The 22790-nt window shown below is 42.2% G+C and overlaps 1 protein-coding gene across 2 annotated transcripts; it reads right to left on the reverse strand.

The window, feature by feature from the left end:
• Window positions 1–844: 844 nt before the first annotated feature.
• Window positions 845–22370, reverse strand: LOC140196205 (carboxypeptidase B-like). 2 transcript variants are annotated; one of them, XM_072255002.1, is made up of 11 exons: window positions 22300–22370; window positions 18474–18549; window positions 18260–18384; window positions 18015–18117; window positions 15778–15879; window positions 13941–14045; window positions 11168–11278; window positions 5984–6074; window positions 4684–4886; window positions 3316–3400; window positions 845–1197 (listed from the first exon to the last, which is right to left on the reverse strand). In XM_072255002.1, the coding sequence occupies exons 1-11, from the start codon at window positions 22368–22370 to the stop codon at window positions 1010–1012; spliced, it is 1260 nt and encodes a 419-aa protein (XP_072111103.1). In that variant the 3' UTR covers window positions 845–1009. The 2 variants fall into 2 exon arrangements, with proteins under 2 accessions (XP_072111103.1, XP_072111104.1); XM_072255003.1 differs by lacking the exons at window positions 18260–18384; window positions 18474–18549; window positions 22300–22370 and having other exon boundaries at window positions 15778–15860; window positions 18015–18092.
• Between the last annotated feature and the right edge of the window lie 420 nt (window positions 22371–22790).

A 22790-nucleotide genomic window follows, 5' to 3' on the forward strand; every position in this document is an offset into this window, starting at 1 on the left:
GCTCTCTCTCTCTCTATATCCATGACTGTGTGGCTAGGCATAGCTCAAAGACCATCTATAAGTTTGCTGATGATACAACCATTGTTGGTAGAACCTCAGATGGAGATGAGAGGGCGTACAGGAGCGAAATATGCCAATTAATAGAGTGGTGTCACAGCAGCAACCTTGAACTCAATGACGGTAAGATGAAAGAGCTGATTGTGGACTTCAGGAAGTGTGAAGACCTAACCTAGTCCCAGCATATTGATGGAGCTATAAAGAAGGCAATTCAGTGACTATGCTTCATTAGGAGTTTGAAAAGATTTGTTATGTCAACAAAAACACCAAAAACTTCTGTAGATGTACCGTGGAGAGTGTTCTGACAGGCTGCATCACTGTCTGGTATGGAGGGGCTACTGCACAGGACCGAAAGAAGCTGCAGAGGGTTGTAAATTTAGTCAGCTCCATCTTGGGTACTAGCCTACAAAGTACCCAGGACATCTTCAAGGTGCAGTCACTCAGAAAGGCAGCGTCTATTTGTAAGGACCACCAGCACTCAGAGCATGCCCTTTTCTCACTGTTACCATCAGGTAGGAGGTACAGAAGCCTGAAGGCACACATTCAGCGATTCAGCAATAGCTTCTTCCCCTCTGTCATCTGAATCCCAAATGGATATTAAACCCATGAACACTACGTCAGTTTTTAAATATATATTATTTCTCTAACTTGCTTGATTATTAATCTATTCAATATAGATATACTGTAATTTATTTATTTTTAATTATTTCATCTATATAATGTATTGCATTGAACTGCTGCTGCTAAGTTAACAAATTTCATGACACATGCCATTCTTCAGAGCTACAATCCAGGCAACATCCAAATTAATTTCTTCTGCACCCTATCTAATGTAATCATGTTTCTCCGATAAAGTGATGACCAGAATTGTTGACGCAACATTGACCTGCTGTAGCTTGTAGTAAGAATAATAGATGGATAGTTGTAACATGCGTTTATTTTAATTAGCCTTTCAATACAAGTTGTTGCTGACGTAGTTAGCAATGTACTTAATGGCTAACATCGCTTCTTCACAGGTAGGTTTGATTTGAGATTCGGGTAACAGGAAACCATATCTACCAGTGTCACGGAGTTCAAAGGTGAAGGAGTACTTTATGCCCAGATCATAGGCCCAGTCATCTGAACCACCAGCTGCAGGATCTGTAAACATAGGTAATATTAAAATATCATCACTGTGTTCTATTGGGTTAGAACATAGAACACTACAGCATAGTGTGTGCTCTTTAGCCCCCAATGTTGTGCCAAACCTTTAATTTATTGTAAGGTGGGTGTTCCCAGCCTGGGACTCATGGACTTCTCAGATAATGGTAGGGGCCCATGGCATAAAAAAGGTTGTGAACCCCTGCCCTTAGGTCAATCGAACCCTTCCCTTTCACATAGCCCTCCATTTTTTTCTTTCGTCTATGTGCTAAGAGTCTCTTGAATGTCCCTAATGTATCTGTCTCGACCACCAACCCAGACAGCATGTTCCACGCACCCATCACTCTGTATGTAAAAACAACCTCTGACATCCCTCCCATAATTTCCTCCATCACCTTAACCTTATGTGCCCTCACATTAGCCATTTCCATCCTGGGAATAAGTCTTTTGCTGTCCATTTGATCTATTTCCCTTATCATCTTGTACACCTCCATTAAGTCACCTCTTGACCTCCTTCGCTCCAAAGAGAAAAGCCCTATTTCGTTCAACCTGTCCTCATAAGATATGCTATGCAATCCAGGCAGCATCACCTGTACCCTTTCTTCTTCGAAAGAGGTGAGCCGAATTGAACACAATAATCCAGTTGTACTTTAAACAGTTTAACCGAGCTTTAACATTGCAACATTCTCGGTCATAAACAGTTACTTCCCCCAAGCCATCAGGCTGATCAACAACCCCCCCCCCCCCCATTAACACACCCCACCATCCCCTCCCCACCACTACAGATGCCTCATTTAGCGTCACTTTGTATGCACAACCAATCATTGTAAGCAACAATCGTTAATGAGTATGGAACTTATTTATTTATTTATCGAGATACAGTGTCATGCCATCCAGTAATCCCCCAAATTATTCCTAGCCTAATCACGGGACAATTCACAATGACCAACTAGCCTACCAACCAGAACATCTTTGGACTGTGGGAGGAAACCAGAGCACCTGGAGGAAACAGCAGAGAGAATGTACGAACTTACAGGCAGCATCGGGAATTGAACCTGGGTCACCTGTACTGTAAGGTGCTGTGCTAACCAACACACTACCGTGCCACCTGAGCCCTATAAACTGTACAATACTGGAACAGGCCCTTTGCTGAACATGATGCCAAATTAAACTTCTGCGCCTGTGCATGATCCATGTCTCTCCATTCCCTGTGTAGAATATAAAAGCAAGGGTGCAATGTTGAGACCTTATAAAGCACTGGAGAGTCCTCACTTGGAGTATTCTGAGCAGTTTTGGGTCCCTTATCTTAGAAAGGATGTGGCTGAAACTGGAGAAGGTTCAAAGGAGGTTCACGAAAATGATTCCAGGTTTGAATGGCTCACCATATGAGGAGCGTTTGATGGCTCTGGGCCTGTATTCACTAGAATTCTGAAGAATGAGGTTGACCTCATTCAAACCTAGTGAATAGTGAAAGGTCTTGATAGAGTGGATGTAGAGAGGATGTTTCCTATGGTGGGAGGGTTTAAGACCAGAGAACACAGCCTCGGAATAGAAACATAGAAAACCCATAGAGGGACATCCTTTTAGAATGGAGCTGAGGAGGGATTTCTTTAGTCACAGACTGGTGAATCTGTTGAATCCTTTGCCGCAGGCATCTGTGGTGGCCAAGTCTTTATGTACATTTAAGGCAGAGGTTGAAAGATTCTTGATTGGTCAGGGCAGTAAGGGATTCGGAGAGAAGATAGGAGATTGGGGCTGAGAGGAAAATTGGATCGGCCATGATGAAGTGGTGGAGCAAACTCGATGGGCCAAATGGCCAAATTCTGCTCCAATATCCTTTGGTCTTACAGTATTCATGTGACTGTCTAAAAAGCCTCTTGAAGGCCACTGTTGTATCTGTTTCCACTACACTCCTGGTAGCCTCTTTCCCCCTGTGGTAAAACATAACTCTTGCAGTGCACATATTCCCTCTCACCACCATGTAATTTCCTTAATATTCAACATTTCTCTCCTGGGAAAAGAATCTAGTTTTGTGCCCTACCAAGTTTCTCATCATTTTATAAACAACTGCAAACTTACAAAGTTTTATCAACTGTTGGATGAAATGGAATAGCTTACAGATAGTGGTTGCACCAGGGCCATAGGTGTACACTGTATTGTACAGGCTCCTCAGGCGGGTGGTTGCTTCTTTGGCTATCTGATTCTGGAGTACAGAACAGCAATAAGAGATGATTATTTCTTGTCAGTTATGAAGTAAAAAGATACAGACATTAAGGGTCTTAGTTTGTCCACCAGAGAGAGTAATAATGAAGTGTTCTCATACTGGAGGATATTCTTGGCATTGCCATAACTTACAAGGAACCGTTGCTTGTGTAGTGTCTTACAGTGGTTGTGCCCATAAAAAGGACCCTTCAGATTGTATTTCACCTGCATGACAATTCCAGGAGCCTAGCCCTTTAGTAAGGAATTGGGGTTGATCGGTGTTCTGAAGTGGGAAGGGGACTAATACCTGCCAGTGCAAAACTGTGACCAGTGGATCTTGCTGTCAGCCAAGTTAAAGACAAATTTACAAAATGCTACTTTTACATGTAACTGAAGGGAGTTGTGGATGCAGCTGAGCATATCAAATAATCCGACCTCCTCATCATTCCTCTTTGAGTGGTCAGCAGTGGAAAGACTGAGCAAGTTCAAATGCAACACCTCAGAGGATCTATTCTGGGCCCAACATTTAGATGCAATGATGAAGAAGGCACGGTTGCAGCTGTACCTCATGAGGAGATTTGGTATGTCACCAAATACTCTGGAAATCTTTTACTTATATAGTCTGGAGGGCATTCTGACCGGATACACCACAGTTTGATATGTAGGCCCCAATGCACAGGATCAAAAAAAAGCTGCAGAGTGTTGTAGCCTGAGCCACCTTCTTCACAGGTACAAACCTCTGCACATTGAGGACATCTTCTAAAGGTGGTGCCTCAAGAAGGTGGTATCCGGCACCAAGGATCCTCACTATCTGGAAAATTTTCTCTTCTCCTTACTACCATCAAGCAGGAGTTGCAGGAGAGTGAGGAGCCACATTCAACTTTATGGACAGCTTCTTCCTCTCTGCCTTCAGATTTCTAAATGACCCATGAATGCCAACTCGCTATTTTCCCTTTACTTGTTATTAATTTTATTTATTTATTTATTTACTGTAAGTAACTTTGATTCATATGTGTTGCACAACACAGCTCACTGTCTGACTATCACCTTTGCCTCAGTGCTGTTGAATGGTAGCGTGAGATGTCTGGACACCTAGTTTCAAAGTGATGAGGAAGTGACTGCTTTTTGGTAACTGGGTAGGCTTGGGCGGAGGAAGGGGACAAGGAGCACTTGCCACATTCAGAACTTGTCGCTCCCCGTTCACTAAATATCCCAAAGAGAGTTTAGGTTTGTGGCAAACATTGTCGCACAGTGTCAGCCATGTGCACGTGCCGGGGCACTTACCAGCTCATCGTGATTTGCAGCTAAGTCATAGGTGTAGGAGTATGGGAAGAGACACATCTGAGAGTACGAGTGGATGGTCAGGTAAGCCTTGATGCTCTGCCTGTGGAGGCGGATGAAGTCTGCAACAGCCTTGACCGACTTCTCGGATTCTACATGAGGACCGCAGTATGTGTTTGAACAGGGGTTCTTTGAGGCACCAATGGCTGCCGGACACAATGGACAATAGTAAGCTCTTTGTATGTGTGTGTGTGTCTGGAGGTGTATATGTAGGTGATTGTATATTTGTGTGTGTGTGTGTGTGTGTCTGGAGGTGTATGTGTGTCAGTGGGTGTGTTTGTCTGTGAGTGTTTGTGTGTGCATGTCTCTGGGTGTGTGTATTAGTTTGTGTGTGAGTGAGCGTGTGCATCTCTCTCTGGAGGTGTATATGTATGTGTTTGTATATTTTTTGGGTGCGTGTGTCTGAACATAGGTATGTGTGTGTTCACATCTGTTCATGTACGTGTGTGCCTGTACATGTGGGTATGTTTGTCTGTGTGTTTGTGGGTGTAGATGCGCATGTTTGTGTGTCAATGTCCGTGGGCATATCTGTGTGTGGTGTGATTGGTTTATGTGTGTGAGAGAGACCTGTTTCCGTGCTGTAGTGCTCGGTGACTGTTTCCACAGAATCTGTTGCAGAAGGTCCAGGTGAACCTTCTCACAGACCTATTGTTATTCAGTCATTCATTGCCATTCACTGCTGAAGAATCAAAATAAGCAGAATTATTCCATTAACATATGTTCTCAAAATGAGCACTGCCCTCTATCTCAGTGATCTATTCTATACCTCCAGTCCTGCTCTTCTCCAGTTTTATTGTCCCTGATTATAATCACGCCACAGCTATCAACTACTGTATATCTTCAGTGTGTGTGCCCAGAAGTCTGGAAATCCTTAGCAAACACTAAAATCTTTCCATCTCTCCTTTCTTAAAGCTTTCTTCAAGACTTAGTCTCTTACACAAACCCACTGGTTGCTGCAATCTATCTCCATGTGTTTGATGACTCTTGAGATCTTTTACTGCCTTAAAGGTGCTAAACAAATTCTTCATATTGTCGGAGAATATATTTATGGACAATAAGGCATGTGTTTACTCAGGATGAAACTCAACACCCATATGTCTGATTTTAAATTTCTTGCAAAGAAAGGGCAAGGAAATTTATCATTTGAATATACTGTATGTCTGAGAAAACTCCTCAACCCTGCATCCCTTCACATCCAACCCTTCTCCTCAAGTGACAGGATAACAGCTTGCAAATTACTTACAGCACCATCCAGCGTTCCAATTTCTATTGGGGTCAACTCCTCGGCAGTGGCTACCAGGAATACTCGATCGAGTTTTTCTCCATAAGCGATCCTTTAGATAACAAATAGCTGGAAGTTAGGAATGGGACATTCCACCATCATTCATGACAATTGCTGAAGAGGAATTTGCAGGTTAGTGGTCCTCTATCCCTGTTCCAGCATGGATGGCCTCTGTCTGTGCCACTTGATTCCAATGGGACTTTCCCAGGATCTATCTTAACCATGGAGAAGGATAGGTCTGGTCCTCAGGTTGTGATTCTAAATCGGAGAAAGGCCAATTTTGATGGCATCAGAAAGGGTGTGGTAAGAATGGATTGTTTACAGGTTGTTTCTTGGCAAAGAAATGCTTGGTAACTGGGAAGCCTTCAAAAGTGAAATCTTGTGCAATCTGGTCACCTACCTGCAGGAAATTATCAATAAGATTAGAAAAGTGCAGAAAAAATTTACGAGGATACCGCTGGGACTTGAGAACCTGAATCTTTGGGAAAGATTGAATAAGTTTGGACTTATCAAGTAGGGGAATGAAGGGAGATTTGGTAGAGGTATACAGAATTATGAGGGGTATACTGTAGATGGGGAAAATGCAAGCAGGCATTTTGTGGTCTGTGAGACTAGAATGACAGGTTATTGTTTAGGGGTGAAGGATGAAATATGTTGGAGAAATGAGGGGAAACTTCTTCACTCAGAGGGTGGTGAGAGTGTGGAATGAGCTGACAGGTGGATGAGGGTTCAATTTTAACATTTAAATTTGGAGAAGTATATGGATGGGAGAGGTATAAGGTGCTATGGACCAGGTTTACGTCGAGTGAGACTAGGCAGAATAACCCTGAAGAAGGGTCCCGGCCTGAAACGTCGACTATCGATTCATTTCCATAGATGCCGCCTGACCTGCTGAGTTCCTCCGGCCTTTTCTGTGTGTTGCTCTGGATCTCCAGCATCTGTAGATTTTCTCCTGTTTGGGCAGAATAATGGTTCGGCAGGGACAGGATGGGCTGAAGGGTCTGTCACTGTGCTGTAGTGCTCTATCACACGATGATTGACATGTACACAGCTCACAGATGCTGTGAAACCTTGTGCAATAGTTTTCACCAGACAGGGAAGAACATGGGTGGTTTGCAAATGCCAGTGGTAGCTCTGACATAAAGTGATAGTTCCCTCATATGCTGCCTGAAAAATCTTGTGAAACACACTGTATTTATTTAAGTGTGTCTGTGTTTGTGTGGGTGGATGTTTTTGCATTGGTATCTAGCTAAGTGCTGATCATTGTGTGTGAATGTATGTGTGTGCTTATATAACATTCAAGAATCAGAGTCTGATTTTATGCCACTGGCATATGTCAGCAAATCTGTATTCTTTGCAGCAGCAATACGTTGCAATGCATATTAATAGGAATAAACTGTGAATTACAGTGAGTATTTATTTATTAAATAATTAAATTAAGTAAGTAGTGCGAAGGTAGAAATAAAAAGGTGGTGAGGCAGTGTTCATGGATTCGCAGTCTATTCAGAAATCGGATGGCAGAGGGGAAGAAGCTGTTCCTGAGCTGTTGAGTGCATGCCTGTAGGCTTCTGTACCTCCTTCCCGATGGTAGCAATGACAAAGGGCCTGTTCTGGATGTGGTGTATGTGTGTGTGTGTGAATGTACGTATTTCGGTGAATGTGTGTATGTGCTTGTCTGTTATGTACAGAATGTACATTTTTCCCTACTCAATTGTGCTTGTGTGTATGTACTGGCCTCTAGAAAAATGTGTAAGTGTGTCCATTCTGACTTTGTGCATGCGCTTCTGTATGTGTGTGGTGTCTGAATTTGGGCATCTGTGCATGTGCATATATTTAGAACATCGAACATGAAGCAAGCAGTACAGCAGAGGAACAGGGTCTTCGGCCCACAATATCTGTGCCCACAATAGCGCCGGGTTAAACTACTCCCACTTGCCTGCACACGATCGGTATCCATTTCCTTCCTGCCTGTTCCTGTGCCTGCCTAAATGCTTCCCAGAGAATGCTATCATATCTGCTTCCACCACCTCCTCTAGCAGTCTGTTAAAGGCATTTACTTTCTACCCTCTGTGGAAAAAAAACTTCTTAAGATATAATTTTACTACTTTCTGTGTAAAAACAATATAAGATTTCATATTAGCTTTATTTTTTACGTGCACGCTGAAATATTGAAAAATACAGTGAAATGCGTCATTTGCATCAATGGCCAATGTAGTCCGAGGATGTGTTGGGAGCAACCCAAGTGTCAGGGGTCATGAAGTGTGTGAAGTTACCATTAATAAGGAGAAGGTTCTTGGGAAATTGAAAGGTCTGAAGTTCAGTAAGTCACCTGGATCAGATGGTCTACACCCCAGGTTTCTGAAGGAGGTGGATGAAGAAATTGTGGAGGCATTAGTAATGATTTTCAAGAATCAGTAGATTTTGGCATGGTTCTGGAAGACTGGAAAATTGCTAATGTCACTTCACTCTTCACAAAGGGAAGTGGTTGGGAAGATGTTAGGAGTCAATTAGTGAGGATGAGGTCTCAGGTTACTTGGAGGCACATGATAAAGTCGGCATGGTTTCCTCAAAGGAAAATCTTTCCTGACATAGCTGTTGGATTTCTTTGAAGAAGTAACAACTAGGATAGACAAAGGAATTGGTTGATGTTGTGTACTTGGATTTTCAGAAGGTCTTTGACAAGGTGCCCCACATGAGGCTGCTTAACAAGCTACAAGTCCATGGTATTACAGGAAAGATCCTAGCATGGACAAGGCAGTGGCTGACTAGCAGGGAGCAAAGAGTGGGAACAAGGGAGCTTTATGTGATAGGCTGCTGGTTTCTAGTGCTATCCACAGGGTCTGTGTTGGGACCGATTCTCTTTACATTATATGTCAATGATTTGGATGATGGGATTGATCGTTTCCTTGCAAAGCTTGCAAACAATGCGAAGGTAGGTGGAGGGGCACACAGTTTTGAGTAAGTAGAGAGGCCACAGAAGGATTTAATAATAATAATAAGTACTTTACTGATCCTGAGTGGCAAATTATTTTGTTACAGCAGCAACATTTAAAATCACACTTAGCAATAATAATAAATGTAACAATAATATTATGTAATAATAAAGTACAGAATACAGTAATAATTCACTTATTGCATTTAGTAGGAAAGATTCTCTAAAACGATCCTCGTGACAGCAGGTCTGAATGAGCCTTTTGAAAGAGTGCTCTGCTGCTTATTCAGTAGGTCGTGGAGAGGATGTGCCAGATTATCCATAATCTGTATTAGTTTAATGACCTTCTCTCGACTACTATCTCAAAAGAGTCCGGGTTGTGGCCAAGGATCGGTCCAGCCTCTTTGAAGAGTTTATTTATTCTTTTTACATCACCAGCACAGATACTGTTCAGACAGATTAGGAGAATGGGCAAGGAAATGACAAATGGAATACAGTGTCGAGAAGTGTATGGTCATGCACTTTGGTAGAAGACATGAAAGGGTTGATGATTTTCTAAATGGAGAGAAAATACAAAAATCTGAGGTGCAAAGGGACTTTGGAATCCTTGTTCACGATTCCCCAAAGGTTAATTTGCAGGTTGAGTCTGTGGTGAGGAAGCCAAATGCTATGTTAGCATTCATTTCAAGAGGACTAGAATATAAAAGCAAGGATGGAATGTTGAGACATTATAAGACACTGGTGAGGCCTCACTTGGTGTATTGCAGCATTTTTGGGCCCCTTACCTTAGAAGGGAAGTGGCTGAAATGGGAGAGGATTCAAAGGAGGTTCCTGAAAATGATTCCATGATTGAGTGGCTTATCATATGAAGAGTGTTTGATGGCTCTGGGTCTGCATTCGTTGGAATTCAGGAGAATGAGGGGTGACCTAACTGAAACCTATCAAATGGTGAAAGGCCTTGATAGAGTAAATGTGGAGAGGATGTTTCCTTTTGGTGGGAGAGTCTAAGACCAGAGGAACAATCTCAAAATAGAGGGGTGACCTTTTAGAATGGAAATGAGAGGGAATTTCTTTAGCCAGAAAGTGGTGAATCTGTGGAATTTGTTGCCACAGGCCACTGTGGAGGCCTAGTCTGTATGTATATTTAAGGCAGAGGTTGACAGATTCTTGATTGGTCAGGGCATGGAAGGGATATGGGGTGGATAGCAGGAGACTGAGGCTGACAGGAAAACTGGATCAGCCATGATGAAGTGGCAGACCAAATATCCTAATTCTGCTCCTATATCTTATGGTCTTATTCTTTTAAGTGTAGCCATGCATCTGGCACCAACACGGCATGCCTGCAACTTAATAATCCTAGCCAGTACACTTTCGGAATGTAAGAGAAAATCAGAGCATCCAGAGAAAACCCACATGGACATGGGGTTAACATACAAATTCCTTATGGACAATGGCAGAATTGAACCTGGGTCATTGGCACTGTAAAGTGTTACGCTAACCACTACGTTACTGTGCTGCCCTGACTCCATGCACCTTAAGTTCCCTTTTAATGTTGCCCTTCTCATGTTAAACCTATGGTCTCTAAGATTTAACCTTTCCACTTTGGGAAAAAGACTCTATCGATCTTAACTATGCCTCGCATAAAAAAACTTTTATCTGAAACTGTCTTGAGTTGAGTGTGAGTGAGTGTGTGAAGATATGTGTGTACGTTTGTTAACCTATCAGCTTTGAGGCCTCACTTCCACTCACACTGCTCACTCAGGAGGCCATATTAGTCACATGCATAAACCCAAACTCCCATAGCAGATACTCTCTTCCAAGCCCTGCCATGGGAAAAGATAGAGAAAATAGTGACTAAGTTATGCAGTAGCTCCATATACCATGGACTACACCCAGAGGAATTCTTGGCCCATGACTATTCAAGATGGAGAGGGAACAGCTGGGATAATACAGAGATCCTCAAGTCCAGAGCACTCAGAAACAGTACCAACATCAGAAGAGGTGCACCATCTTATCCTCTGCCCACCCACTCCCCATCCGTGGGCCAGCCTGCAGTCCTCATCGGTCACCTCAGAACTCCAAGTGACAGCTGAGAAAAATCTGCCATTGACCACAGAACCATGACATCCATGCTCCAACATATCAGACTAGCAGAGTAGGTGAAGCCAACTATATAAGACATCTTGCAACTTTAACATTGTTACTGTACTTACTTTGGACCAGGTGTAGGAATAACCGTCAACATTAATCACTGGGACGATGAAGATGTCCATGGTGTCCAGGATGTGGGTGATGGTGGGATCTGATCCGTAAGTGTTGATTGTCTAGAGAAGATGGACACATCCATCATCCATCAAGCACATTGAACAGAGTATTAGTATTAAAATGCCCAATCTTGATTAATAAAATTTTCATTCTAGAAGCTTAATATCTTTCGCAAGAAATAATTGGCTTTTAGTTAGACGGAAATTTTGCCTTTTACAAATGAGAACAATTTTGCCATTTAAAAAAGGTGTTTATTTTAAGATGATACAAAACAATTATTCCAATTAATAGACATACATACACACATTCATAAAATGCAGTTCTAAATTTTGTGCTATCCCATGCAATGTATGGGCACTAACTTGCCCACTGCGCAAGGTCTGAGCTTATACTTTATTTCCTTGATAGAGAATGTTTCCAATGCTGGGAGAATCAAGGACCAAAGGACACAGTCTGAGAATAGAGGGACATCCTTTTGGTATGGAGGTGTGAAGGAATTTCTTTAGCCAGGGAGTGGTGAATCTGTGGAATTCTTTGCCACGGGCAGCTGTGGGGGCCAAGTCTTTATGTATATTTAAGACAGAGGTTGATAGATACTTGATTGGTCAGGGCAGGAAGGAATGCGGAGTGATGGCAGGAGATTGGAGCTGAGAGGAAAAATGGATCAGTCATGATGTAATGGTGGAGCAGAGTCGATGGGCCAAATGGTCTAATTCTGCTCCTATATCTTATGGTCGTATGGTCTTATGTTTATATTCATATTGGCAACCAGTATTTATTAACCATCCATAATTGCCCTTGAAAAGGTGGTGGTGAGCAAACTTCTTGAACTGCTGCAGTCTTTCTGATGAAATTACTCCTACGATGTATCCAGGATTTAGACCCACTGCCAAAGAAGAAACAACAGTATATTTCCAATTTACGGTGGTGCATGACCTGTGAGGAAATGTGTAAGTTTTCCCATGTACCTGCTGTTCATGTCCCTGAGGCTAAGATGACACTGGTGAATCTCAGCGACTTTTGGCTGGTGGCTAAGAAGGTCAGGGTGTCGGGGACCAAGGCGAGGGATGGGCTGGTTCAGCTCGCTGCTCTGCTCTGTGTTGAACTAAGGGCCTGTGGACAGGCTGTCTTTGTGGACTTCAGTTCAGAATGCTATTTGCTAGTGTTTATCAGTTGCATTGTTTGCTTTTTCTCTCTCTCTGCAGATTGAGTGTTTGATGATTTTTTTTATAGGCTTCTCTAGGAGTTTCTTTGTTTTGTGGCTGTCTATCAGGAGATGAATATCAAGGATGCATAATGAAAATGATACCTAGATAATAAATGTACCTTGAACTTTGAACTTTTGAGCTTCAAGCTGATAGAGGTCACATGCTTGAGAAGGGCTGTTGGAGTGGCCTGGGTGAAGAACTGCAGTATATCTTGTAGATTGTTCACACTGCAGTCACTTGCGGTGGAGAGAGTAATCATTTTAGGCTGGTGGATGGTGTGTCTGCTGTGTCCTGCATGATGTTGGAGTTTTAGAGAGGTTTGGACAGGTACATGGATGGGAGGGTCTTGGGGGTGGTTATGGTCCAGGTGCAGGTAGATGGGACTAGGCAGATGATCAGTTTGGTATAGAAAAGACAGGCCAAAGAGCCTGTTTCAACTCTGTGGTAGTTTATGACTCGACTCATCCAAATAAGTGGAGAGTATTCAAACACACCCCTATTACTTGTATATGGTGGAAAGCCTTGAGGCATCAGTCATTTGTGGAATTCATTACCATAGGCAGCTGTGGAGGCCAAGTCTTTATATACAGTATTCTTAAGGCAGAGGTTGATAGATTCTTGATTGGTCAGGGCATGAAGGGAAATGGGAGAAGGCAGGAGTTCAAGACTGAGAGGAAAAATAGATCAGCCATGATAAAATGGAGGAGATGACTTGATGGACTAAATTCTGCTCCCGTATCTTATGGTCATATGTTTGTAGGACTCCCAGCTCTAGCCTGCCCTTGTGGACACTGTATTTCCATAGTTTATTGCATTGAGTGTCTTGTGAACACCAGGATATAAATGATTTGAGTCTTGGCAACGGTAATGTCTCTGAAGGTCAAGAGTAGATGATTAGATTCATTCTTGTTGAAGACGATCACCTTGTGGCACAAAGGAGACTGGCAATTATCAGCCCTTTGCCTGCATGTTGTCTCAGTCGGGCTGCATGAGGGCGTGGGCTGCTTCATTTGATGGGGAACTGTGGATGGAATTGACCTGTATCCAGATTCTGCTTGAAGGCATTGGGGGAATCAGACTCACCAACACTTCAGTGCAGGGCCTGAGTCGGAACTCACTCACCCTACCATGTATGGTCTGAATACGGACTCACTGATTTCCCACCCCAGTGCAGGGTTTGAGTAGAGACTCACCGATCCCAAGGTGTAAGGTTGCACGTCCGTGCTCTGATATTATGTGGCCAGATCCTTATGTTTTTTTTTGAGACACATTTTGCTCATAATCTGATTAAGGAGCTGTGGAATAAATTGCACTGAAAGGACAAGTCCTTCAACAAACATATCGAACTGAATCCTGTTGTCTGGTGACAGATCTATTGGTTTGGTTAGCAATGTTACTCTGAGGCACTGATACATTAATACTACATTTTCATAAGCTAACAGACTAATAATCTAAATCATGTAATTTTTAACAATTTGTATTAGAATTTGTACATTTAAATTTCGATACTAACCTCCTTCACAAACCACTGGCAAAAGGCTGGAGAAATCCACTCTCGAGCGTGTATTCCACAATCCATAAAGATGGCTGGTTTAGTTTGACTTGTTTCCTTACTGATCTTTTGCAAGGAATGAAATAGACAGTTATTTCTTTTCACACTACAGAAATATATCACCCAAGGAGCTGGGTGGCAAGAATGTCCCTTTCCCCACCCTACTATTTCTGCCTTTATGGTTTTATTAAATTTCATATTGCTTTGTACTACTGCGGCAAAGACAATAAATTTCATGACATTTTGAGAAGACGGGGGAGTGGGACTAAATGGGAGAATGGATCAGCTCATGATAAAATGACGGAGCAGACTCGATGGGCTGAATGGCCGACTTCTGCTCCTTTGTCTTATGGTCTTATGGTCTTATGCCACTGATATTAAACCTTATTCTGATTCTGATGATATTTCAGGTCTTCTGGATCAGATTAAATACCCTGGTTAACTTCTCCAGATCAAACATATGAATTCACCGATATTTTTTCTCTACTTTTATAAAATATATATTTCTCAGCCAGTGTGAATAAACATGTCTCATCAGCCTAACCAGCTGTGGTAAAGATAGCTAACCAATAGGGATAAAGGAGGTGCCAAAAGTCAACCAATGGAGACAAAGAAGCATCAGAAAGCTAACCAGAGGGAATAAAGCAGGCTAACCAATAGAGATAAAGGAAGCTCCAAAAGTCATGATCTGGATGATGGGGTGGTAAATTGGATGAGTAAATTTGCAGATGATATAAGATAAGTGGAGTTGTGGATGATGAAGTAGGTTTTCAAAGCTTGAAGAGAGATTTAGGCCAATTAGAAGAGTGGGCTGAAAGATGGCAGATGGAGTTTAATGCTGATAAATGTGAGGTGCTACATTTTGGTAGGACTAATCAAAATAGGACATACATAGTAAATGGTAGGGCACTGAAGAATGCAGTAGAACAGAGGGAACTCAGAATAATGGCGCATGGTTCCCTGAGGTGGAATCTCATGTGGGTAGGGTGGTGAAGAAAGCTTTTGGTATGCTGGCCTTTATAAATCAGACCATTGAGTATAGGAGTTGGGATATAATGTTGAAATTGTACATGGTATTGGTGAGGCCAAATTTGGAGTATTGTGTACAGTTTTGGTCACCGAATTATAGGAAAGATGTCAACAAAATAGAGAGAGTACAGAGAAGGTTTACTAGAATGTTATCTGAGTCTCATCACCTAAGTTACAGAGAAAGGTTGAACAAGTTGGGTCTTTATTCTTTGGAACATAGAAGGTTGAAAGGGGATTTGATAGAGGTATTTAAAATTATGAGGGGGATAGATAGAGCTGATGTGGATAGGCTTTTTCCATTAAGAGTGGGGGAGATTCAAACAAGAGGACATCAGGAGAGTTAAAGGGCAAAAGTTTAGGGGTAACATGAGGGGGAACTTCTTTACTCAGAGAGTGGTAGCTGTGTGGAACGAGCTTCCAGCAGAAGTAGTTGAGGCAGGTTCAATGTTGTCATTTAAAGTTAAACTGAACTGCTATATGGACAGGAAAGGAATGGAGAGATATGGGCTGAGTGCAGGTCGGTGGGACTAGGTGAGAGTAAGAGTTTGGCATGGACCAGAAGGGCCGAGATGGCCTGTTTCCATGCTGTAATTGTTATATGGTTGCCATGCTGTAATTGTTATATGGTTATATGGTTACAACCAAAGAGAACAAGGAATGATTAGAGACAGCAAATAATTTTCCCCCACCTTTGGGATTAGATTTTATTTCTGCAGCCCCTGCATAGATCATTCTCACAGAAAAAGTTCATTGAAATAGTTCCAACTACCTTTATGACATAGATCGGTCGTCCTTCATAGCTGGTTCCAATTTCTGTAAGAGACATCAGGTTCGAATTTCTGGCAACGGTGCCTAGAACCCATTGATTGATCTATTTCAGATTAAATTAGAACTTTAAAAAATTTGAAATCAACATTTGGCTCTTAATCACAAAACACAATGCCTAGCATCCCAAGTGCCCTTCAAGAATGTTTCTAAAGTGTTAACTGTCACTCAGTGGTAACAATCTGCTCTCTGGGGGTTGGAGAGTCAAGTCCGACGCCAGCGATTTAAACACAAATGTTTGTTAATTCTCCCCATTGTATAGATGGGAGAGAATAAGAATGTGTCTTTTCTACTTTCCCGACACAATAACTTTGTCCATCACTAATTCAATTAGGTACATGGAGCTTAGAAAAACAGAGGGCTATGCACTAGGGAAATTCTAGGCAGTTTCTAGAGTAGGTTACATGGCTGGCACACATTATGGGCCGAAGGGCCTGTAATATGCTGTAGATTTCTATGTTCTATGTTCAATCCCAAGGTTTAATGTCCTTCACATTTATAATGCAGAGGTATAGTGATGACCATGTCAATAGAAATTGTTTGCTTTAAGGCATTCTGCTGGGCTGTAATTTCCAATAAAATTAGATTGGTCTTAGATGCATTGGAACTTAAACTCAGATCTTCCCTTTCTCCATTTTGTTGGATTGGGGTGCAACTGCCCTCTGCTGGAGTACTTCTCTTGCGTACTCTCCTCATGGCTGTAGTATGGCAGCGTTGTGGTTGCAGTAATGCATTTGCAGAGCCAGCTGTGTGACTGGGGTTCATTTCCCAGCGCTGTCTGTAAGGAGTTTGTACATTCTCACACACATGTGCACTTCCTCCCACGTTCCAAAGACACACAGTTAGGGTTAGTAGGTCGTGGACGTGGTTAGTATGTTGGTGCCAGAAGCATGGCAACATTTGCGGGATGCGCAGCAAAATCTGATCTGCTGATTTGCTTTGAAGCAAATGACGCATTTCACTGTATGTTTTGAGGCGCACGTGACAAATAAAGCTGTGCACTCTATTGGCATGCTTTGCCTTTACGTTTTGCTTCCATCCCCAGAGCCGCACACTCTGGTGCTTGCTGTACTTTCTTTTAAGGATTATTCCATTGGGATACTGCTGCTGCTGATTTATCTGTTTGTAATTCAAGAGCCCTTTGTTTCCCTGTTTTAAATAAGATTTTTCAAAAATATGAGACCATTTTATTTTGCCTACCAGAATCGCACATCTTTGCTAGGACATTCCCTGTTGAAAACTATGCTGATCATCATTGTATGTTTGTTTTCTGGATTCGTACTTTTCTTCATTGGTGGGGAATCGGCTTCCTGATATTAAGCTGACTGGTCTATGGTTCCATGTACTTTTTCTCAAATATACTATATGTATTACACCCAAGACACAAAACTTGAATCTGGAGTAAAAAAAAACAAATTGCTGGAGGAATTCAGGAGGTCAGCCAGCATTCGTGGAGGATAAAGAACAGTGTCATTGTCAGACCGGTCTAGAGTCTGGCCCAAGATGTTGATAATTCTTTCCTCCTGTTGCTGCTGCAATAAGCTGCAATTGGCTATATTTCATCAGCAGTTTGAGAAGAATTTTGTATGTCACCAAACACTCGAACAAATGTTTACAGGTGTACCGTGGACAGCATTCTAACTTGTTGTATCACTATCTGGTGTGGGGGGTGGGAGGTGGGAGGAACCACTGCACAGGATTGGAAAAAGCTGCCAAAGATTGCAAACTGAGCCAGCTCCACCATGGGCACCAGCACCTCCGACATCGAGGGCATCTTCAAAAGACGATGCCTCCGAAAAGCAGCATGGATCATTAGGGTCCCATCACCCATGGCATGCCCTCTTCAGAGAGCTAAACACACACTCAATGTTTTAGGAACGGTTTCTTTCCCACTGCCTTCAAGTCTCTGAATGGACAATGAACCCATGAGCATTACCTCACTATTTTTGCTGTTTATTTAAATTAATATATACATTTCTTATTGTAATTTATGGTTGTTATTTATGTACTGCACTGTATTGCTGTACAAAACAACAAGTTTCATGACAAATGTCAATGATATGAAAACTGATTCTAATTCTAACCAGCTGAGGTCTCCCAGCTGCTCTTGTTTTACTGTATACTACACCATTTATCCAGCTCTCTGGTACCCCAATATTTTCTTAGTGAACTAGTACGCACCGTGTCCAAGTCATTGTACTTCGTGTAACCATGTCCACTAGCTGAACGCTGCTTGTTATCAAGTTGTTGCTCGATCATTACTTGAAGGTCCTCAATTAAAACTCTGGAATTGGGTGGTGGGGAAGGTGAATGGAGCGGTTCAGGGAAGAGAAAGAAAATTAAATTGTTATAATTGTGACTGGCTTCAGCAGAGGGACTTTGACATACCTCGTGAACAGAAACATTGGCTGGACAAGAGAACGTACTCATATTTTAATCCACTCTTCTTCAGAAGCTGTTGAACCATTGGCACATCCTCAGCGCTCACCTGGAAATCCACAGTGGTATCAGCATGCACTTGGTCGAAGGAATCTGGTTTCCATAAGTCAATCTGCAAAGAGTGTGAGAAAGGGAGAGTCTGAGGTCTCTGGATCACTTTCTGCGAAGGGGCTTTATGGAGAAGTTTGGAACTTGTCCTACCGTTGGAAGACCAGCCAGGCTTCTCACAATATCCACTTCCCCCTCACTCAGTGGTTTCAGGCGAAACACCTTCTCCCTTTGCGAAAGAGGCAGAAGGTGAACGATGAACAAGTGTCATGGAGTTAGGAGCAGTTATGTCCTTTCTAATCTCTTGGTCCCCATGTTCACTAGCCTTGGGCCATGAATATTCCTGGCATCTACCGGCTTCTTCCTCTCTTAATAAAAGAAGTTCTCAGAACTTCTTTCTTGATTTGTTGACTCCTTATCCAAGGAGAACTCCACCCTGAGGAAATGGCCTGTCAATGTCTACCCTGTTCATAACACTCAGAATCTTAAATGTCTCAGTGTGATCACTTCTTCCTGTCCGGAGATTATGAGCCAATCGTGCTCAAGCTCTCACTATAGGACAACGTCCACATACCAAGTGATCCAGTGCTCTGACTCTTTCTCTGGATTTGGTGACCCTGGTTGTACACTGGTGTGGTCTTGACAAAGCCCTATGTAATTACAGCCATGATTTCCTACTGTCTAATAATAAATACAAGAGATGCTGGAAGAGGCAGATGTGTTTCAATACAAGAGGTAATGCAGGAAAGGAGAATGATAGTGCTGAAGATGAGGTAGCAGGTTTACAAACAGGGGCAATGTGTAGTGAGGAGAGGCAGTTGATAGGACAGAATTGCAGTCAACAGGATGAGCTGCAATGTAAACGTCGGTCAAAATCAAAAAAGGTGAATACAGGTTATATGTCATATTGTTATATGATTATATTCGGTGGGACTAGGTGAGAGTAAGAGTTTGGCATGGACTAGAAGAGCTGAAATGGCCTGTTTCTATGCCATAATTGTTATATGGTTATAGGTCTGAAGGTGTTATATTTGAATATGCACAGTATATGGAACAAGGGAGATGAATTTGTAGCACAATTACAGATTGGCAGGTATGATGTTGTAGGCATCACTAAATCATAGTTGAAAGAAGTTTATAGCTAGGAGCTTATTGTCCAAGGATACACATTGTATGGAAAGGATAGGCAGGAAGCCAAAGGGGGTGGCGTTACTCTATTGGTAAAAAATTAAATTAGATCGTTAGAAAGAGGTGAGAAAGGGTCGAAAGGTGTTGAACCATTGTGGACAGACCGAATGAACTGGAAGGGTAAAAAGACCCTGATGGGAGTTGTGTACAGACTGCCAAACGGTGGTAAACATGTGGTCTATAAATTACAATGGGAGATTAAAAAATGCATACCGAAAGGTCAAAACTACAATTGTCATGAGGGATTTCAATATGCAGGCAGATTAGGAAAATCAGCTTGGTGTTCGATTCCAGGAGGAGGTAATTCTAGAGTGTCTATGAGATGACTTTTTAGAGCAGCTTGTGGCTGCGCCCACAAGGGGGATTGCTATTCCGAATTGGGTGTTGTGCAATGAACTGGAATTGATTACAAAGCTTAAGGTAACAGAACCCTTAGGGACAAATGAGGGCTTAATATAGAGCAAAAGTTAGTGTGAGCTTAGAGGGTTCAGAAGCTTTTAAAAACCAACAGAAAGCAACTAAAAAGTGTCATTAAGAAATAAAGTGTAAAAGAGAGGCAAGAGCAGATATCAGATCACTGGAAAACGGTTCAGGAGAGGTAGTAATGGAGGACAATGAAATGGCAGATGAACTGAATAAGTATTTTGCATCAGCCTTCACTGTGGAAGACACTAGTAGTATGGTGGAAGTTCCAGGTATCAGGGGTCATGAAGTGAGTGAAGTTACCATTACCAGGAAAAAATTTCTTGGGAAACAGAAAGCTCTGAAGGTAGAATACTCATGTAGACCAGATAGTGTACACACCAAAGTTCATAAAAAGGTGGCTAAAGAGATTGTGGAGGCATTAATAATGATCTTTCAAGAATCACTAGATTCTGGAATGGTTCCGGAAGATTGGAAAATTGCAAATGTCATTCCACACTTCAAGAAGGGAGAGAAGCAGAAGAAAGGAAATTATAGGCCAGTTAGTCTGTCCTCAATGGTTGGGAAGATGTTGGAGCTGATTATTAAGGATGAGGTCTCAGGATACTTGAAGGCACATGTTAAAATAGGCCATAGTCAGCATGGTTTCCTCAGGGGAAAATCTTTCTTGACTAATCTGTTGCAATTCTTTGAAGAAATAACAAGCTGGATAGACAAAGGAGAATCGCTTGATATTGTCTACTTGGATTTTCAGAAGGCCTTTGACAACGTGCCACACATGCGGCTGCTTAACAAGCAGGAATGCAGGTATTACAGGAAAGATTCTAGCGTGGATAAAGCAGTGGCTGATTGGCAGGAGGCAGAGTGGGAATAAAGGGAGCGTTTCTGGTTGGCTGCCAGTGACTAGTGTTGTTCCACAGGGGTCTGTGTTGAGACCAATACATTTTACATTATATGTTAATGACTTGGATAATGGAATTGACGGCTTTGTTGCAAAGTTTGTAGACGATATGAAGATAGGTGGAGGGGCAGGTAGTTTTGAGGAAGTAGAGAGCCGACTGAAGTGCAGATTAGGAGAATGGGCATAGAAGTGGCAAATGGAGTACAGTGTGGGGAAGTGTATGGTCATGCACTTCACTAGAAGAAATGAAAGGTTTGACTATTTTCTAAATGAAGAGAAAATACAAAAAAAGACTGAGCTACAAAGGGACCAGTGAGTCCTTGTGCAGGAATCCCTAAAGGTTAGTTTGCAGGTTGAGCCTGTGGTGAGAAAGGCAAATGTGGTACTAGCATTTATTTCAAGAGGACTAAAATATAAAAGCAAGGATGTAATGTTGAGATTTTATAAAACTCTAAATAAAGCCTCACTTGGAGTATTGTGAGCAGTTTTGGGCCCCTTATCTCAGATAGGATGCGCTGAAACTGGAGAGGGTTCAAAGGAGGTTCACAAAAATGCTTCCATGATTCAATGGCTGTAAGGGCCTTGTATTCATTTGAATTCAGAAGAATGAGGGGTGACCTCATTGAAACCTATTGAATGGCGAAAAGCCTTGACAGAGTGGATGTGGAGAGGATGTTTCCTGTGGTGGGGGAGTCTAAGACCAGAGGGCACAGCCTCAGAATAGAAGGGCATCCTTTTAGAATGGAGATAAGGAAGAATTTCTTTAGCCAGAGAGTGAAGAATCTGTGGAGTACTTTGCCACAGGCAACTGTTAAGGCCAAGTATTCATGTATATTTAAGGTGGAGATTGATAGATTCTTGGTTGGTCAGGGGGTGAAGGGATACAGGAAGAAGGCAGGAGAATGAGCTGGAGAGGAAAATTGGTAGAGCAGATTGGATGGGCCAACTGGCCTAATTTTTCTCCTCAGGCATATGGTTTATGGTCTTATATTTGGAGCATTTAAGAAACTCTTAAATAGTCACATAGATGTTAGAAAAATGGAGGGTTATATAGAAGGGAATGTTTAGGTTGATCTTAGAGAAAGTCAAAAGGTCGGCACAATAGGGGCTTGTACTGTGCTGTAATATTAGATGTTCTACTCAGCATATGCTAGAAATCCACACACAAACTGCTGGAGAAACTCAGCAGGTCAGGTGGCATCGGTGGAGAGGAATAAACAGTCAATGTTTTTTGGCTGAGACCTTTCTGAGTTCTTTCCCCTTCATTTCCAGTTTTGATGAAGGGTCTTTACTGTTGATTGCTCTCCATAGACGCTGACTGACCTGCTGAGTTTCTCCAGAATTTGTGCGTGCTGCTGCACTCTAACCTTCTTTCAATAGAGGGTAACAATGGGAATGTTCACAACTAAGGTCTTCGACCCTTTAGACCTGTGTAATGTTGCTGTGTACAAGAGAACGGCGACTTACCCATCGAACCTTTGTATACCAGGACCAGCCAGGACGGCTGTAATCAGCCCAAGGAGACAAAGAAACTTCATCCTTCTGACGTGCCAATTCACTCGAAGATGCCTTTTTATATGCCGGGGTTGCACAGTTGCACTCAACTGCTCTCAGTCCTTCCCCTTTATTTGCTGATGCAGTGGAACTTATGACTTTCATGACCTTGAGGTTTCCTTCATTATGAGAATTAATATCCCTAATCTTCATAATGGAATCGAAACTGACACCATTACCAATATTTTATCAGCTTCTGAATGGGCGGCTATTTCACACAAACAAGGTCAAAATGAAACATGTTGTTTTCACTCCAAGGAGATATTATGAAAAATTTTTATTTCAAAACACCAGACACGCACACACACACTTGTGACTTGTGGCTGTGGCCTCACTTTTGGGGAATCTACGGTCTGATGTTTAATGTATAGTGTCCTATTTGATCGATTTTAATGTTCGCGTGG

Source organism: Mobula birostris, chromosome 4 (assembly GCF_030028105.1).
Source record: "Mobula birostris isolate sMobBir1 chromosome 4, sMobBir1.hap1, whole genome shotgun sequence".
NCBI lineage: Eukaryota > Metazoa > Chordata > Chondrichthyes > Myliobatiformes > Myliobatidae > Mobula > Mobula birostris.

Coding starts and splice junctions, on each gene's coding strand:
- LOC140196205 (XM_072255002.1), bottom strand. CDS start 22,370: ATGAAGTTTCTTTGTCTCCTTGGGCTGATTACAGCCGTCCTGGCTGGT. Junction 11,279..13,940: donor GCCAGTGGTTTGTGAAGGAG/GTTAGTATCGAA, acceptor CATCTTCTCTAG/ACAATCAACACTTACGGATC. Junction 6,075..11,167: donor ATTCCTACACCTGGTCCAAA/GTAAGTACAGTA, acceptor TGTTATCTAAAG/GATCGCTTATGGAGAAAAAC.